The sequence below is a fragment of the Pleurodeles waltl genome, chromosome 1_1, assembly GCF_031143425.1.
Source record: "Pleurodeles waltl isolate 20211129_DDA chromosome 1_1, aPleWal1.hap1.20221129, whole genome shotgun sequence".
Taxonomy (NCBI): Eukaryota; Metazoa; Chordata; class Amphibia; order Caudata; family Salamandridae; genus Pleurodeles; species Pleurodeles waltl.
Genome location: NC_090436.1, coordinates 864,689,025 through 864,709,547, shown reverse-complemented (window position 1 = coordinate 864,709,547; position 20,523 = coordinate 864,689,025). Strand labels below are relative to the sequence as shown.

Genomic DNA, 20,523 nt, shown 5'->3' with positions numbered 1-20,523 from the left:
ACCCTGTTTCTTCCTTTACTTAACGACTCACATTCACACAACTACCTTATGCTTCCCACTGTATCTCACCCACATCAAATAACCAGTCACCCATAGTTATCCACTAACTTAGGAGCCCTCTCCAAACAGCACTTTTGGACAGAGCTGTCAGGTACTCTGACACAGAAAGATGTGCACACTTGGGAGGACTACATACTGGCCCTTTAACACCTGTCCTACTGGCAGTGCTTAATCTGTAAATAAAAAGGTGCTTGTGCTCAAAGCCCTCCTCTTCAACACGCGGCTCTTGCAATTAAATGTGTGAACATGGAATACTGAGGCGGCGTAATACTGAAGCCATCTCGGGCCTCTTCAATCCATTTAAAGCCACTCCCTGCCCCTGCTGCTCAGCCTTGCAGCTTTCTACTTTCTCCCACTGTGACGCATTTTCGTTTTTCCCTTCATTCGTTTTTCCCATATGTGTCTTTTGCTCGCAGCAAATGCTTGAGGCTGAAGAATAAGCTCCTGCCCTCAAAAATAAGTGCCGGTGCTCAGCACCGGAAACAACAAGCACAAATGAAGCACTGCCTACTGGCATTGGTAGAGTGCTTGGCAGATGGAGTGACTCGCCCATTTCCATAAAAACAAAAGAACTACATGTAGTGGTTTTGCTAATGCTGGTTTTATTTCCCTTCAAGACTGTATTTCCTTAATGTGAACGTGAAAAAAGTAGATGCCCCACCCTCCCATTAAAGAGCTATAATATGCGGGGGGAAACAAGCACCAGGAGACATAACTATTAAGCAATTTACACTCACCACATTGTAGATGGAGCGAGAATATGAAATAGTTATGGAAATGGGAGAGAACAGATTTAGAGTTTTGTTTCTCTACACGCGGACACTGAAAAATTCCAACTTACTTGTGATTTTCAGACTGTGCACTGCACGGTGTATTAATTGAAACTCTGAATGAGTTTCTTCTCAGCTGTTGCACGCACAAAAGAGAATATAACGGTGACCTCAGCGCCAGCTTTCCTATTTTATTAGAGAAAGGGGTTTGGTTAAATAATCTGGTTAAATAATCTTGCATTCCCACCCCATCCTCCGAAAGATGGTAAAGGTCGGTGGTAAAAAGGGCACAACATGCAGGATGAGTGGCATGTAGATTTCTCTAATACGGGCTTGAACGTAAAACGCCCAATGCTTTCTATTATTGGAGATGCAGGAGGGAGGAGGAGACTGACATGGGACATCACCACGCGCACTAGAAATACAAGGGCTGTGCATGGACGAGCCCTCTCAGTGCCGGAGCACTACGTTCAGACATGCGCAGTTTGAAAAGCTGTCAAACTCGCTCAGATCGACGGTCAGGCGTACTGAACATGTGCTCATTCTAATCTCACTTTGATTAAGTGAATGAAGCCACAAAATGCCAGGGGCTTGGCCCCAACACCCTAATGCAAAATCCGCCACTGGAAGGTGGCCTACCAGCCTCTCCTGTGTTTTTAAATTGACTTGCCTATTCCCTACAACAGGGCCTTTCACCAATCCATGTGGATCATGGATGTTGCATGTGTGTACATTACTTGTATTTGTAGAGAATGCTTGTAGCAAGTGATTTATTTGCCTGTAGGCACACTTGGTTGCATTTTGTGTTTACTACATTCTAGAGGTAAGTTTGAGATGCAGACGGAAAGCCCCGACAACAGAGCATTTTGAAATAATAAAGAATTTAGTCATAATGACATCTTTCTTTTGTTTCTTTTCAATAACAGTATCTTCAGACATTCAAGGTGCAATGATGGGTACCTGCTTCACTTCTGGCTATGCTTACTTGTTCATGTGCTGCTACGAGGAGTAGGTGGTAACTTCATGAACAATAGAGTGACAGCTACTGGCAAGACTTTATCCAATGCATTGTTCCGCAAAGCTATTGCAGGAAATAGTTTCCAGCATGCAATGAGTGATCATCCTAACAAGCTTAAGTTGGTATCCCTTATGGGGACCTCCTAAAGGCTAAGCATAGCTGCAGTGACACTAAAGATTTTGAACAAGAGCAGACCCCATGCTGGATAAGTTCAAAGAAAGGAGTTATCCAAAATCGGTCCTGGATAAAGCACAGAACAGGGTACAAATCTGGAAAATAATTGTAGAATTGATGTATGAAAAAAGCTTACAGGAGTAGAACAATGAATTTATATTCATTACTATAGATAATCATTGTTCCAATAATATAATGAGATGTTAGAAAACAATGGAACATTTTGTGATTAGATCTTATCATAGGTATCTGTATCAAGGAACAACCCAGAATTACATGTAGAATGAGCAGATCAGGCAATGTCCCAGAATTACATGTAGAAGGAGTAGATTACTTTTGACCAGTAATGAATTTCTTATTTTACTGGCCAAACGTAATGTAAGTAATACATTCTCTGTTAACAAATCCAAAACCATGGGCTTTTTCAGATGTAACAAATGCAAAGACTGTCACAGTAGTTCCACTATAAAAATGTACGAAGTACTGTGTGACTCCAAGCTAAAAGAGATGAGGAAATTCATCACATGGAACTCTGATTTTGTAGAGTACACAGTGGTCTGCCTATGCGATAGCACATGATGACAACCATTATCCTGTGGCAAGGCAGTTTAAAGAGGAGCATGCTGGCAACTTTGAACTTTTGAGATTTGATTTTATTCACAGGATCATACTCCAAATCAGAGGAGGGAATTGAGAGTTGTTCCTGTGATGCTTGGAATCACAGTATAGAATTACCAGCTAAGTTTTCAGGAGGCCTTAACATTGAAGAGATGAGTGTACACTTCACGTTGAATTGGTAATTCATGAGAAATAATATTTTTTCTTGCAGGCATCACATTGCAAAATAATATGGGAATGACAATCAATCAAATTTTGTTTTAGTGTGCTCTCCTGGGCCCTATAGAGATATATTGCCATGTACTGGAAATATCCACATTAGTAGAGTTGGGCCTGATTGGCAATGTATAATCTTCTATTTTTTATTACTATCAATGGCATTTTTCCGGTTACTTTATCTCTGCTTTTATTTATATTCCAATTGATTTGGTGATCTCTTTTGTTGGGTAGATAAAGCATAACGTTAGGTTTCAAGTTGTGATATTCTTTTGTGTCAACTGAGCTATGCTAATTAATGCGTTGCCTGCTGGTGACTTTTCGGTTGCATTTTTGCTATGTCTTTTAGTTAGAAATACTGTTTAAATACTATGCATATCATCTTCTTTATCCATGATCGAGGCCTGTGTGCTGAAACTTTTTGGGTAACGCATATCCTTCTGCCCCTTTTTGTATTTTATGCGTTTTTGCACTGTGAGTGACTCACCAGTGGTTCCTTTGCATACAAGTAAATGGGTCCTCACACGTGCTCTGGCACACTGTTGTGGGCCTTCTTTGTGAGGGGTGGAGTTTGGATCTATATGCACATACATGCGCCCAACCCTCTATGACGGCCAACCTCTGCCTGGCCTTCTGTATCCATGCTGCAACAGATGTTCAACCCTTGCTGTGTATGGCCTCTGGCCGTGAGCAGCAGAGCTGGATGCAGGGTTTGAGCCCCTGTTCCCTTGCTACCACAGGCATACAAACTGCTTCTGCACATGCCCTTCAGAGCCCGGTTCCAGATCTTCACTTTAAAGTACAACTCAAACCCACATGAGCGGGGTCTGGGTGTACTAACCCTGCCCCTTTTTGCGCCCTTTCAAAATTTGTATCCATGACATGGGAACCAAATCATGAAATAGCAGCCACAGCATTTCTTCTAATTTTGCAGTTAGCAAATCAGATCCTTTGAGATCCAAGGAATACATTTTGATCCACTGATTTGAAATGGCCAGTGGGAGAAAAGGCTTCCTCCTCCAATAAGATTTGAGCATTTTTTTAAATTTTGGATGTGAGGATATCCAAGGATCATTAACGGTCCCTGGCGCAGTGGGAGTATTCATTAGGTGAGGAATCCACAGGTAGTTGTATCCATCAGAAATCTAGACACTTTCCTAAAATGTAGCCTCTCTAATCCCAACCTGGGCCCCTCTTTAAATATGAATTCCTCAAAAACAGCAGAGCGGATTTACACCAATCCAAAAAAAGATGCACTTCCTCAAGTAAAGTTCTAACTTCAACTCAAATGTGTTGTATTTTCCTTCACTCATTTTTCTTTTTCAAAGAGAAAACCTTTCTATAGGAAGTAGCAGTGAAAGAAGAACTGGACGGTGATGATAATGAAGGTTCAAGATCACCCTCAGAATCTACTGTGTGGAAGCTTTTCTCTGCCTGCTGAAGAAAAACGATAAAACTCAGGAGGTGGCAAACAATTGAAAGATAGCTTCAGAACCCACTGATGACCAAGCATCTTCATGCATGGCATTAACAACTGTTCACTGTAGAAAAAATGAGTGAGTTTATGTGAGGCAGAGTGTGGCACATGGCACCACTGTTGGCAATATGAAAAAAACTTTATATTTTGCTGTGGGGTTCACAGATAGAATCGATATATGCTTTCACAATACACCATATGCACTACCAACCCAATACAACTGCAATATGTTGGTTGGAATGGAAGACAAAAGAGCAACAAAGCCAGTGGAAATCACCACTCTGACTCATCAGTTCTACTGGGCATGTACGTCAACCACTCGTAGTGCTTGTCTAAAATAGCTACGTCAATTAGTCCCCATGAATTATATTGCAGCCGACTCTCTTCCCTCTCTTGTTCTCCTTATATAAATTGTTTCCCCTTCTATCTATCTATCTATCTATCTATCTATCTATCTATCTATCTATCTATCTATCTATCTATCTATCTATCTGATTGTCTGTCTGTCCTCAGATTAGCTCTATAACTCGTGAAGTGGGATATCAGATCTTTCTGAAAACTGAAAACAAAATAACAGTTTAATGACCTAAGTATAATTTAGCCTATTGCTTGTGTCACTACTAATATAACAGCTACCTTTAATAGCAGCTACTCTTTCAACTCTTTATGCATGTAACATCAATTTTTGTTTAAGACTTATATGGAGTGAAATATAAAACATGAATCTGTATTGTATTATCTTGCTAGTTATAGTAATTACCATCCTTGAAATATCAATCCTTAAAAACAATAGACACATTGTAAAAAAATGCAAACGCCTTGAGCTTTAAGGATACTGGGCCAGATGTACAAAATAAGCAATTTGCGACTTGCAAATTGCGAGTCCCTGCGACTCGCAATTTGCAAGTCGCAAATTGCTATGCAGTACGGTGTCTCAGACACCGACTGCAACTCGCAATGGGGTCGCAATGACCCACCTCATGAATATTCATGAGGTGGGTCGCAAATTGCGGCCCCATTGCGAGTATAGGCACTCGCTAACATGGAGGCCTGCTGACGTCAGCAGGCCTCCATGTTAGCGACCTGCTGTTTAATAAAGCAGTTTTTTTTTTTTTAAGTGTAGCCCGTTTTCCCTAAGGGAAAACGAGCTGCACTACAAAAAAAACCGAAACCTTTAGTTTCGGATTTTTCAGGGCAGGGAGTGGTCCCTTGGACCACTCCCTGCCCTGAAAAAATAATATGGGGTCCAGTCACAAAGGGGAAGGGGTCCCATGGGGACCCCTTCCCGTTTGCGAGTGGGTTACCATCCACTTCAAGTGGATGGTAACTGCGACTCGATTTGCGACCGCATACGCGGTCGCAAATGGAGTCGCCTACCACTCCGACTCGCAAATAGGAAGGGAACACCCCTTCCTATTTGCGAGTTGCAAATGCATATTGCGAGTCGGTAACGACTCGCAATATGCATTTGTGCATTGCAAACCCACGTTTGCGAGTCGCAAACGGCGATTTTCGCCGTTTGCGACTCGCAAAAGGGTTGCTACATCTGGCCCACTGTCTGTTAACAGTTAGCTTTCCTCTAAGCCTAGATAGAGAGAATGGATATTAACTGCTGATGGCTTAGCAGTATTAACTATCTGAGAGCTGAAGGGAACAACTGGCAGTACAAAGGGCAGCTTTAATACATCCTTTTTTGATTTGGAGATGCCAGGAAGACATATTCAGTCCCAGGACCATCCCAGACAACCAGGCTCCAGCCACAGTAGAAGAGAAAACCCTGTCAAATAAGCAGAGAGTTCATCTAAATAGGAGACAGGCACAGGGGCTGAATCCAGGCAGCCCTTGTGGTAGCTAGGTTTTGCCTTCATAAAACAGGGACTCCTTGGCAATGTTATAGTTTATTAAATGGGATGTGCTACAAAAAGACGGGAAACTGAGAGAAAATAGTTAGGTGTGGGTGGGATCATTGCACTTCCACCACCACTTCCTCAGAACATTTCTGGACCTGGGAAGACTCCCCTAAAGAAAAAGGCCCTACTGGAAGAAGACTGGTGCTGGACGAATAAGGGGCTGAATTTCAGAAAGGTGGTGCTGCATCCAAAGCAGTGCCCCTTTTGTTGCACCTCTTAGCGCCCCCCTAGCGCCACCATGTGTGCACCGTATTTAACATACGGCGCACCATGCGGTACTTAGGGAACTAGTGTCAAAACTTTTGACACTAGTTTGGCGCTTTGCAGGATTAGCACCAAAAATTTTATTGCTAATCCTGCAAAGCATTGCGGCCCATTGAAAACAATGGTGTGCCTCCTTTCAATGCCTGCTATGTGCAGGCATTAAAAATGCAGCTAAAATAGCGCCAAGAAATATTTTTGATTTAATTGCGCCATTTTCTTGGCCGTCCTAATGGGGAAACGTCCCCCACTCTTGCATACATTATGCCTGGCGTAGGCATAATGTGGCACAAAGAGTTATAAAGTGGCGCAATGCATTCATTGCGCCACTTTGTAAATATGGCGCAGCGTTTTGCCAGAATATCGTTAATTAGCGTAAACAAATGACGCTAATGTGACAATATATAGTGGAAGGGGCTGTTAAATCCGCCCCAAGATTTACGCAAGGGCTCCTGAATCCTGCTGCCATTGCTCTCCAAGGGTCAATTGAGTGGCCTCCTGTTTGTCTGTTTCAGGGGCAAAAAATGCAGAACTCATTCCCAGAGGGCCCAGCTAACCACTGAGGACTGGATCCTGCAGGAGACCTGGTTGGACAAAAGTCCATAGGTAAAACCTTGGACCAGGGACACACTGCAAATCTATGCTACCCGTAAAGCGCACTAGGTGGCTACCAAAATACAGGTTTGTACTGCTTAGCGCTACTAGTGCGTAAACCAACAGCTTCACTAGGATCTAGATGATGATATATCTGACTTCAAGGGAGCCTTGCCGGCCTCAGCCTTGGACCTTGCTCCACTGGAACATTTCCCTTCCGTTTCAGAGACTAGGTCACAAGGAAAAAACTTTGACCAGGATGACCTGCTTGGTGTAGCCGACCTCTGCTATATTGTGGTCAGCCTGAAATCGTGCCTCTGTCATGATCAACCATGTAACTTTAGATTAGAGCTTTACTTTTTCTTGGTGCGTTTTTCCTTTAAACTTTAAAAATTCGTATCTCTAGGTTCCATCGATGTAATTTAATGATCCTGGTGTTTCCATACTTATTAAAATGTTCTCTATTTTTCAAAATTAGGTTGGGAATTTTATTGTGTTGCATACCTTACTTTAGAGTTGTTGGTACTGCTTGTCTTAAAGAATTATTTTCTAGGGATTGTGCTCTTTGTGCTGTAGCTACCTGGGTTTGTGCAAATATTCCCTCAAAATTGTGTTTTGACCTAATCAGAGTGGGTTTATTGATTTGGCAAAGGTACTCACTACCTACATTTATAAACCCATTCCTGACAAATAGAATATTACACTCTGTGCATCCGCATATACTACACTTATATAAGTATGCATTTTTATGAGGAGTTTGGAATGGAGTTATGAAGTAGGGGCTAACACAAATTGGGTTGTTGTATATTTCTGAAGAAAACAGAACAACACTGGTACGAATAGAAAGCAAAGGATTTTAAAGTTGTCCAGACAAGGCTTTGAGATTTCGACGGGCTGTAGAGTCAGTGTGAAAGTGTTGTGCTTCCATTACTGGAGCTCTCATATTGTGTGGCGAGGTTAAGAATGGAACACTTGTACCTGTTAAAAAGGTCCAAACAGCAGCCGACAAGTTCCGTAGAATTCAATGGCAAACTGGATATATTGAAGTCAATATTTCCCAACATGGTGTTGCATGCCTCCTCCACAACAGGCGGGGTCAATATGCCTAGAAAAGGAATGGACAATAATAAGGAAAATAGTGACAAGACTTTGATGTAGACATATTTATTAAGTCAAAATGCAATATTTATTTGTAAATTTGTTCAAGAGAGCTGAGTGATAGCTACACCTTCTTGGTGGGTTTTCAAATTCCCTTTCTGTGTTAGACACCCTTGAATTAGACAAATCAGGGGCATGTACCGAGGTCTGTGGATAACTTGTGTGTTTTCAGTCTGAGGCAGCCAAATCATAAACCAAACTCTCAGGGCACGAATCCAGGACAAATGAGAAATGGATGCAAAAATAGTAGTTGTCAATAAAAATGTTTTCTTTTTTACCACAGGCCTTCTTTTACTCTTTAAAAGAGAATTAGAACCTTTCTAGTCAGTAAAGCCAGGTAACATATATCAAATACTTCCCAGGGGGTGGCAGCTATTTCTACCTCCTCTGAATTGCACTGTAGAATCAGTGAAGCTGTGTAGATTATCAGATGAGACTTTAGTTCCAAGCAATTCATCAGCACCATCTGAATACTGTACGGCCATAGTGGCGCACTGGATATCTAGTGCCAGTGTAGCCATCACATCTGACCTTGTGGGCCCTTTGCACCGCTAGTTGGTGCACATTAGAATTTCAGCCGGATTTTAAGGCTGTAATAATTTTGGAGAGGGCTGTGGACGTACCATAAAAGAGGGTGGAGTCTGCTGCTTCCCCTTGTCCCTTGCGGATCACAAGATTTCTCTTCTGAATTTTGGGATATGGACATACCATAATGGAGTGTGGAGGCTGCTGCTGCTGGTATACCACTTCCTGAGCAGTTCTCATTTAGCAGGCATCACCTCACCAAGTTACACTTTCCTATGCACTTGCTTTAGTGGTATTGGGATTACACCTGAAGCAATGGTGAGCCATTGTGTGGGCCCGAAACCCTTATAAAATCACTGATTGACTTATTTTGAATTGAGACCTACGGCCTTTCATTTGCAAATTTGTCCTTAGGGCATTGTCAAAATATGTCAGAAAAGTCTGTTTATTTACACGAAATGTCAGTAACATGAGCTGTGACATTGCTTCAATTTAAGTCAGTAACTATATGCATCTATTTATATGAAAGCTTTCATAAAGTGTTGCATGATGTTTTTGGCTATCTTGCACTGCATTACAAGGAGTAATGTGCCACGTGTTCCTGGGCATTCTATGTGCTGCACGTAAATAGAGTAGTTTAGTGGTAAGCCTTCATAGAAGATTGTAACACACTATGGCCCAGATTTATGTGGGCCTAGCACCATTTCAACACCACATTACTGTCATTTTTTTTAAGCTAATGTGGAGTTGGAAGGCCAAAAACGCCACACCATATTTACAAAGTGGTTCAATGCTATGCAAGGGGGGCATTCCGGCGCTAGGTGGCCAAAAAATGGTGCAAAGAAATCTATGAGATTTCTTTGAATCATTTTTATTGGCATTTTTTAACATCTGCTAAGAGCAGGCATTAAGAAGAGGCTTCCATTGTGTTCAATGGGCCTCTGTGTGCTTTGCAGGAATAGTGTCATCATTTTTTATGCTAATCTTACAAAGCGTCAGTTTAATGACGTTAGTCCCCCTGACTACGTCCCTAGTGCGCCCTATTTTAAATATGGAGCACACATGGTGGTGTTGTGGGGGGTGCAAGAAAAGTGGCGCCGCACTAGGTGCAGCACCACTTTTCATAAATCTGCCCCATCTATCTACTGGACAGGAATGGTACAAATCTTATATTTGGTTAACATTATGTAACTACTATACTATGGCCAAATTATTTGAAGTTATCAATAACCAAAACACGAAGGTAATTATTTTATTACCATTTTACTGCTTGCAATAGGGAAATGCCTACATTAATGAAGGTTTATGTACATTGGAAAAGTATATAGTAAATTGAATTTGACCTACTTTCACTAGAGAAAGTAAACAATCAGTTGCTCTACTTTACAAAGGCAATACATGTAACTGGGTTTAAGACAAATTCAATTTGTTCTATCTCCCATTCTTAAAACACGGCATGATACCGGAATACCGTTAAATATTGTCTGATAAAAATAGTGTCTTATATAAGTAGTGCAAAATGTATATGATCAGTACCTAACCAATGGTGAAACATTGTGCAGTGCATCATAAGGGACCAATGAATACAACATAAATCAAATAAAACATAAAATTAAGGGAAAAGGAAAGGTATGCAGAGTCAAAAGTTAAAAAACATGCATAAACGGGCAACAACAAACAGCCTACAGAGAACGTCTTATACAGGGCGATGGCAAGGAAGGCTTGAGTAAAGAAGAATACTTTAGATACTTGCAAAACAGAAGCACTGTCAAGCCTAATATCTTAGAGCAGGGTATTCTAGAGGGGGTAAGAGGATAAAGAATAGGCCTCTACACCAAATGTAGATACTGGAATGATCTTATCATTGGCTAAGAATACATTAGCCATTTGCAAAGCTTGATGTGTCTATAAAAGGTCAAGCACCACCTCTTCTCAGTGCTCAAGACTTCACGACAGGAAGGACGAGGAAAATATTCTTTTATACTGCTGGGAAAAATATTTATGCCTAATTTGCTCTGTTGTTCCTCCGCCCCCCACCCCAATCGGAGATTGGCATGGAACAATCGGAGTTTTAGGTCTTCAATTTTTCCCTGTAATTTCTTACAGACCGAATCAGTTTCTTTTTTAGCAGGCATTTTAACACTGTGTTCCCCCCTCTACCTTAGCACCACTTTTTTGAGATATCCAGATGTCTTTGATCAAGACCATTCAAATTAAGGGGTATATTTATGAAACTGAAGTTAAGCGCATCAAGTCACTTTCCTGCGCTGCGTCACAGGGAAAGGCCAGGAATGCACTCTATATAAGGCAAGAGAGTGCATTGCTGTCCTATCCTCTGTCCTGCACTGAATGGGCTGCCTAGCACCAACGTATGCATCCTTGCACGGTGGTGCAAGGGTGCCTGCGTTCCATGCAGGATTGTTCCTGAGAGGCTTTAGCCTCTTTCTATGTGTGCTGCAGAATGTAGCACACATACAAAGAGGAAACAATGAGGAGAAATAAAGATATTTCTCCTTGTTATGCCTCACGTGGTGAGGCATAGGTTTTTGACTTATTTCCAGGTATACCACTTCTGGTAAATCTGAGAGGGTGTCAAAAACCATGGATTTTGTGTGGAAAAACCATGCAAACCCATGGAAACACCTCCCTGGGGCAGGATACTGCAATGCATTTTGTGCTGCGTTGCCTTACCTGAGATTTATGAAGCCACTCGGGACCATGCATGGTGGACTTGCGTGGCTTCATAAATCTCACTTAAGGTGGCAAACACGATGTATCATAAATATGGCCCTAAATTTGAAATTCCCCGGTTCCTTTTTCAGAAGTTCTTTGGTTTTGTCTATTTGTCTCTCATGTGTAGGAATATTTTCTAATATTTGAATCAGGAAACTCTGTAAATGCTGATCTCTGGGGTGACCTGATGGACCTTGAATGAGTCCCATTCGGTGTCAACAGAGTGCCGGACAGTCAGCAGGATCCTTCAAATACATAGCAGTAAATGGGGAAGGGATCCTGATGTCACCAACGGCCATGCACCACTTCCAGGAGAGTTAAAAGCAGTAGTAGGAGATTTTCAAACATTTAAATTATTGGGTAGTGGGCATGTGCTTTCCCTACTGTAGTTTCCTTACGAATAAATTGATCTAGAGAAATATTTTAGAAGCAAAAGTAAGAGGACTTTTTGGCTCTTATGAGTTATTAGAAGTGTTCAGTGGGTGATCATTTTATATAGTTTTTAATTGATTAACTCAATAGATGTTGCTACCCCCCTCCCCAGTATACCTTGCAACCATTTAGTTCCACTCATCTATATCTACACTTTGCGAACACTTTCTTGAAAATTGAAAATCTTGATGTGTTTAGCTAAACTCTCTTTTGCTAACTCTTTTAGTTTTCTTTTAACATGGTCTATAAAAAGAGTTACTATTTTTCAAATAACCTTTGTAGAACACACTGATTTCCAAAGTTTCACTTCACAGTATGAACAAGCAAAATAAAGAATAAAATAAATAAATTAGGAAGAACACAAAATGGCCAACAGCTAGAGGAACACTTAGGGAAATATTTACATTACGTGGCGCAGCGCAGCCGCTGCTCCAAAATTGGCAGCGGTGCGTCACTTCTAAGACGGTGCAAGAATGGCTGCTTTGTGGGGGAGCTTGTTTTGTGCAGGAAGGGACACCTTCCTGCACAAAAACAATCTTCAATGGCAATTTGCTCCTTCTATGTGTGCTGCACAATGCAGCACACATATAAAGAGCAAACAACGGGGAGAAATGAAAGCATTTCTCCTCGTTGCACCATACTAACACCACCCCTGGGGTGGTGTTAGACTTTGTGCTGCCTCAGGTTCATGAAATCTCATAAATCTGGGGCAGCGTCAAAATGCAATGGGTGTTGCTGTGGAACGCCCACAGCAAATCACATTGCATTCCCCTTCGACGCAAAGAGATGCATGTGAAGGGGTCGTATATATAAGGTGGCATTGAGCCACAAAAAGTGGCTTATTCGCCGCCTCGTAAATACGGCGCAGTGCACAGTGCCATCGGGCCATCCCAAAAAGTAACACTCTGGTGGTGCTAGGGATTTGTAAATATGCCCATTAACACATTATGAAGACAGTTGGAGCCAACCCCTTAGTATACATGTACAACAATATTACAAACTGGGAACTGGTATAGGTCTCTATTTTAAGAAATAAGCTGAAAAATAATCAATAATGGTATGTATATGCATGAAGTTGGATTTTAACATTTTGCATAATTACAACTTTAAATTAAAACAAGCATTGGCAAAGCCAACAGGTATCGCCTTGATTTTTTCTTTTGCATTTTATCTTACTAACTGGATCATAAATATTAGAAAAAGGTTATAATAATGTTAGTTTTAAATTTGATATACCATTAATAGTTGTTTATGTTGTGATGTATGTTGAATTAATATCCCAGGGTTCCAAACTCGCAACTTTTACATTATTTAACATGGCATTGTATTAGTGTATAGTAATGAGTAGTTAGAGTGCCACTGCTCCTGCTGCACCATTCAAATCATGCCCCTTAAACTGCAAGGTAACCGCAATTGTGACTGCCTGTTTAGTAGTAAAATGTAGCAATATTTGGTGTTTAGAGGAGTTATGACATTGTTTGGCCCCAGTGGCACTGCACTTGCTGCACCATTGAAATCATGATCTTAGTCCCTGCAAGATAACTGCACTTTTGACTGCCTGTTTAGTAGTAAAATATATCTCATCATGCGTTAAATCCGCTTTAGAGGTTTCCAGTGTGAATTGGCCGTAATAAACACTTTAAATTGCCGCAGAGCACCATATGCTAAAGTGACACATACATTCCAAAAGATGCTTTCCGATTTTGTTATTTGCTATTTAATAAATATTGACTAATGCTGCCTCCCAGAAAAAAAAAAACCAAGCTCAATTACTAGCTCAGCAGCTTGTCAAAACTCAAGCAGTCAACAAACGAGATGCATGACAAAGAACAGAGAAGATCGAATACACTAACAGGTAACCAATCACTAAAAACTGGAAGATGTACTTCAGCCATGCTCCATGAGACGGCCAAAGCAGAACATATAGCAGAGCAGAAGAGCAGGAAGTGACCTGCTAGCCAATAAAAAGCAAGTAAATTCAAGGGACGTTGAAGCGGCTTTGGAATGAACAAATGGGAAGTTCAGGTAAGTAAGGGGCGACCTGGGAGAGGATTGTAAGTCCTTTTAAAACATTTTTTTTTTTTAAAGAAAAGACTTCGGAAGCTCAGCACAAGCGATGTGCAAGCGAAACCTAAAATTAACTAACAAGCCAAATTTATGACAAGGCCTTGAATTCTGTCATCCACTTGCAAATTGGGGACAGGGCCTCCAAAGGATTAAGGCACAATGGAATTTAAGGATTATCTCAATCAACACTAATCACATTATTTGTTTTATCTAATGGTTCATCAACAAACAGAAAGAAAGAATTAGAAAGGTGTATACATTACCTGCTATACAGGCAGTCATAAAACAGGCAACAGTGCCAGCAATCATTGCACGGATAGCAGCACCGGCAATATCAGTTTTCCTACCAGGAGCCATAGATGCTGAAAAGTAAATGGGATATAGCAAAATAAGTATATTGATATAATTTTATTCCTAAAGTGCTACACATGCATGTCTAACCCTGCCTCAGATAGCCACCTATGACAGCTGCATAGACATCTAAATAAGCAAGCACGAATTTACAGCAAATACATGCACTCAAAGCAGGAGGTGGTTGCAAACTATTTGATCCCTAATTTACAAGATTTAGTAAACTATTGTGCTGCTTGATTTAGCAGTGTATTGGGCAGCAGTTGAGTAGATACCCACATCTGATTTTGTTTGCTTTTTATTTTCCAGTTATTTTTTACCTCCTTCTGGCCTAATAGGTAAGGTTGTGTTCTATGTCATACACCAATATGACATTTCGAGCATGACTCTCAAAAAGCCTGATAATATCATTACAGGCTTTCAACAAACTAGTATGAAGGGGGAAAAAGCAGCCATTAATTAACAAGCTCGGTAATTTGTTGCACTGGACCCCAGTGTAATTTACCAACATTGGGGCATAATTCAACAGTGGCTGCACGTTCTTTGCTTTCTGTGTGCAGTAGCCGTGCAGTCTGCCAGGAGGTTTTTTTATTTTCTGTTCCAGGACGGGCCCAAAACACAGGGGGAATTTAAAGGGCCATCAGCTCTCCTTTTGTTCAAATATAATCCTGGCTATAAGCTTTCTGCATTCTAGCACCTAGAGGCCAATGCAACGGGGAAACGAGCTACTTAACAAGTACTTAAGAGAAACTACGATTTGGAGGCAGCTTTTTGACTTTGTGCAACCTCAATATGTAAGAGATGTTAGCAGTTGCTAATTCCTTATTGTTTATTACTTCTATAGCACTACGAAGTCCCATTTTAGGTTATAAGAGCACTTTATATCACACACACTCATAATACGTTGACAATAATCATACAAGTGCGTAGTGTAAAATAAAGTACTGGATGTTACAGAAGAGAGATGGTATCAAGGTGTTGGAGTCATACATTGTCTTTACTGGTAGGGATTATATGCTAAATTGTACACCTAGGTGAAACACAAAGTCAAGATTTAACGAGCATTTACAATGCAACGGGTCTCGCGTTTGCTCATGTTAGAGCTGATCGCGTTGTAAACTCCTAACCCGACTTTTCACCTATCGGGCAAAAGTGCATTTATGTACACAACCCGAAAAAGTGAAATTAACTATGTAAAGCGCTCGACTTCTGCCAAGCGAGATCGCGCTCATAAATTAGAGAAAAATAAGTCTACGAGCCCGATGGAAAACAGCGAGCCTCGCATGTTTTCTGTACTTGGTCGCTGCGCTCGAGGAGGGCTAGCCACCGGAAAAGGCATGACGTATGCTTGCCTTCGACTAATGAAAGCAAGCAGATTTTATTAGGCAAGCCCACGAACCAATAAAAATACTGACGTGAAGTTGACAGGGCTCCGAGCCCTTTTCTAAATACAAAAGCGTCTCGCTGTGATACGCATGCGCGAGCGCATGCAACGCATGCTCGACCCTAAAAAGTACAGTACTGCAGTCCTTTGTTACTACCCAACCCTCCCTTTTTAGAAGCCTTTTAATAACAGTTTGAGGTAAAACAGTAACGATCTAAACCCATGCCTTTCAGTTTGCACGGAGGTGTTTGATGGCGGTTTAGATCTCACAGTGCTATATCAGAAGGATTGCAGTTTATGAACTGCAAGTAGTAAAAGGATCTGTGTCAAAAACAGTGCCCTACCTATCTGCATAACATAATAATCTGTCTTCTGCATGTTACCCGTTGTGCTTTGCAGGAGACACATTAACCGACTATGCTACTTTATGAGTCAAAACTATGACTAAACAAAGCACAGATCTCTCCAGCAAGTGCTTTAACCACCAGAGTTATCTCACTATTATTATCATTATTTCCTGAGATTTACTGGGAACACAAAGCTATCTTCACTAGGTGCTTTAACCACATAAGATATTTTAAAATGCAGACTTTACAACCAATTAAGCCAGAACTGATTTTCTGTTGTAGTTCTCTTGAGGTCAATTTCAGTGTTTTAAAAAATCTATTTTTTTAAAAGGCTGATATTTATGGCCTTTGTGAAGCAGGGCAGTGCAGCAAGTTGCTTTACTGTGCTGCCCTGCGTCACAGGGAAAGGGCAGAAATGCATTGTATCTATCCAATATGGCCCATCCCTTGCCCTTCCCCCTGCGCTGGCACCGTTTCAGCAGTCTAGCGCCAACCCAGGCACCCTTGTTCCACAGTGCAAAGCAGTGCTTAATTTGTGCTTGTTCTTTCCGGTGCTGAGCACCGGCACTTATTTGTGAGGGCCGGGGCTTATTCTTATGCCTCAAGCATTTGCTGCGAGCAAAAGACACATATGTGAAAGACGGAAAAAGGAAAAACTAAAAAGCATCATAAAGGGAGAAAGTAGAAAGTTGCATGATGAGCTGAAGGGGCAGGAGTGGCCGTAAATGGATTGAAAAGGCCCGATATGGCTTCAGGATTACACTGCCTCAGTATTCAGTGTTGGCAGATTTAATTACAGCAGCCTCGTGTTTAAGAGAAGGGCTTTCAGCACCGGCACCTCTTAATTTACAAATTAAGCACTGGTGCAAAGGTGTCTGCATTGCATGGTGCAAGGGTGCCAGCATTGCATGCAGGATTGTTTGTGTGCCGGAAAGGACACCTTCATGCACCAAACAATCCTGAGAGGCTTTTTCCTCTTTCTATGACTGCTGTGGAATGCAGCACACATAGAAAGGGGTAAAACCGAGGAGAAATAAACATATTTCTCCTTGTCATTCCTCTTTTGGGGAGGCATATTTTTTGGGCATATTCCCAGGTTTACAAGTTCTTATAAATTTGGGAATGTGTTAAAATCCATGCATGTTGTGTGGGATCACCCTGTCAATGTCCATGGAAATGCCTCCCTGGCGCAGAGTAATGTATTGAAGCGGTTTGCGCTGTTACATTACTCAAGATTCTTTAAGCCACGCAGGGCAATGCAAGGTCGCCTTGCATGGTTTAATAAATCTCAGTTAAGGTTTGTGCTGCTCTTGCACCAAGAGCAATGCAAACCAAGCCATACATTTGGCCCTAAATGTACAAGTTGACTGTCAGACTGCTTTTCATGACTCCACCCCACTTTTGTTGCCCAGAGTAAAGTTTTTCTAATTCCAGCACTGGTTGGCTGTATTTCTTGTATCTACACCCTGTCCCTCCCATTTTCCAGACAGTACATATCCTTGTGATTCTGACAATGGGTGTCTGAACATAAACGAGTGACAAAATGGTGCACCTCTGGAGAGTGATGTAAACCTCATTCTTCAGCTGTACCTCAAAGGAAGCCAAAATTGACAAAATGTGGTGAAATAAACAAAAATACTGAAATTCATATATGTCCATCTTCAGCAAGAACAAAAATGATCTGTTCCAGGTAGAATGTGCAGCCATGGGTGGCATCAATTGTGGAAACATCTTTGAATGCTTCCGTACAATTTACTATGATAATGCCTAATACTCTGGCAGCTGGTGCAGGCTGTGTTTGGGAAGAGTCAGGGGACACTTACCCTGCTCACCTCATTCATTCTGTAAAAAAATAAAATAATCATGGCTGTTTTTGCTGTAAACCAACTGGTTACCTTTGAAACTGATAACCACAGTTCCTACTGAGTGTGGCATAAGGTCCAAGCACTCCTTATTGCTTCTACAGGACTTTGTGTATGGAGCCAGATTTATATTTTTGAGTACACGCCTAATGCTGATATACCATATTATCTGATATGGCAATTCCTACAACAGTTCAAAACAGCAGCATCGCTAACATGAATGCCTTGAATCCAAATTATGTTAATTTCATACTCTTTGATAGTGTTAAAGCCACCAAGATGGCCAATGGAATTTTCCCTGCAAACGAAGGGTCATATTTATGAGCCCTTCTACGTCGCTCTTGGACCGCACAATGTGGTGCAAGAGCAATGCAAATGAAAAATAAGATTTATGAAGCCACGCAAAGCATCCTGTGTGGCCCTGCACGGCTTCATAAATCCTGAGTAATGTAACACAGCGGACATCGCTACACTGCATGGTTCTGCTCCAGGGAAGCATTTCCATGGGTTTTTGGGTAGGTGTCCCAAGCAACATCCATGGATTTTGACACTTTCCCAGAAGAACACATAACCTGGGAATGTGCCAAAAAGATAAGCGTGACCAGGTGAGGTGTAATGAGGAGAAATACCTTCATTTCTCCTTTCTTTTATCTCTTTGTATTTTCTGCAGCACACACAGAAAGAGGAAAAGGCCTCCCGGGATTGTTTTAGTGCAGAAAGAGGCACCTTCATGCACATAAACAATCCTGCATGCAGCACAGGCCTTTTTGCACCGTGTGCCTGTGTTGGCGCTTGGTGACGCATTGTGACCAGCACAGGATAGGAATGAGCCATATTGCCTTACATACAGTGCATTCCTGCACTTTCTCTGTCACACAGTGCAGCGCAGCGCAGCACAGTGACTTGCTGCACTGCAAAGCTTGACTTGGCCATAAATATGGCACAAAATGTGGTGCTCTGAAGTCATGAGTTCGAATCTTGACAAGGCTAGCTTATGCTTTCATCTTTGTGGGGTCAGTATATTGAGTACCATTTTTTGGTTAAGAATACCATCTGTTATCACAGCGTTTAGACATGGCTGAAGTACTGAACTAAGGGCTTGATTTATACTTTTTAGCGCCACATTTGCGTCATTGTTTGATGCAAAAGCTGCACAAACTTACAAAATGCAATTATATTTTGTAAGTTTGCACCGCTTGTGCGTCACAAAATGACGCAAATGCGGCGGTAAAAAAGTATAAATCAGGCCCTAAGTGCCATATAAAAACAAGTTGTTACAGAAGGACAGTTGCATCATTTGAATTTATGAATATTTGCAAGCTATGCTGAGTTTCCGTTATCCAAATGTTTTCGTGCTTACTTCAGTTTCTTTACACCGATATCTATTTGGAAGTGGTATTGGAACTGGAAGAGGTATTTTCATTGATATCCAAATTAGACTGTTTTATGGCGCTATAACAAAAAGGCAATGTCCACCCTCGTTAATATGCCATCCCTTGAATTATTTCAGGTTGAAAGCCCTTTTTTGACCTTTGCTGATCATTTACATTCTCGGCCTCCTAATTCATGCCAGGTAATCATTGCCAGTTTTCCCCCTATTCATCGCATGTAAAAGACATGACTGAAGCCAGCCCGACAATCCAGAAACCCAGGCCCTTTAAGTCAAGCTCTTGTGTGCTTCATTTGAGTGGCAATTGGTACTGAGCAGGTTTCAGTTTAAGATCAGGATTAGCATAAATCAAGAGACTTGACCCTCACTTCCAGAGGGCTTGGAGGTATGGAATAAAAACGCTGCTTATTAACCTCAAGAACCCACTATCACAATAATGCAATCTCAAGTCGTTCAATCACAAGGAAAGACGCGCTGCTCCCACCACCCTAAATACTCTCTCACAGTCTGCTGATGCTGGCTGTTAACTTGGAAAGTAGCAACATCTCTCATATGAAGTAAGTGGCAGAGAAAATTGCTTCGATACTTTACTTATACATAGGGTTAAGATGCAGGAGAATGATATAGGCCTTACTTAGTCCTCCTATTTGGATTCCGAGGGAGCCAAAGTTGGCAAATCCGCAGAGTGCATAGGTGGCAATGGTTTCAGAACGTACCTAAAAACATGAAAAGTTCAATCAGGTTACTAATTGTATTTAATTTTAATTTAAAAAAAAAAAAAAAGTTTTACATAGTCTGAAAAAAATCAGCTAGTCACATTTTTGTATCCATTGTGTGATCACTGTGTGTAGAGAGAGAGAGAGAGAGAGAGAGAGAGAGAGAGAGAATGAGAATGAGAATGAGAATGAGAATGAATGAGAGAATGAGAATGCGTGTGTTTTGAGAGCTGAGTGAGGATCTGTTGCCACAATATTTCTACACGTGCCTGAGTTTTTCTGTCATACTAGGGTAGCCACTGAAAACGAGCTGACTAAACTAAATTGCACTGAAAGAGAGAAAAATGGGAGAACGGCATAAGTAACGACTGGCAAGCAGCAGGGCATGGTGGATACAACTGAAGACAGAGGGACTGCCTGTTCACAAAGGAAGACTGTAGAGTCCTTTAGGTCTGATATT

At 41.4% G+C, this 20,523-nt stretch overlaps 1 protein-coding gene across 1 annotated transcript in view; it reads right to left on the bottom strand.

Annotated features, from left to right (window-relative positions):
- Positions 1 to 20,523, bottom strand: part of SLC28A3 (solute carrier family 28 member 3) — a 281,213-nt gene that overhangs the window by 5,817 nt on the left and 254,873 nt on the right. Inside the window, exons 15-17 of the mRNA XM_069229756.1 lie at positions 19,982 to 20,063; positions 14,277 to 14,375; positions 8,077 to 8,203 (exon numbers count right to left, since the gene is read on the bottom strand). Coding sequence (XP_069085857.1) covers positions 8,077 to 8,203; positions 14,277 to 14,375; positions 19,982 to 20,063 — 308 coding nt within the window. The remainder of the gene's footprint in view (positions 1 to 8,076; positions 8,204 to 14,276; positions 14,376 to 19,981; positions 20,064 to 20,523) is intronic.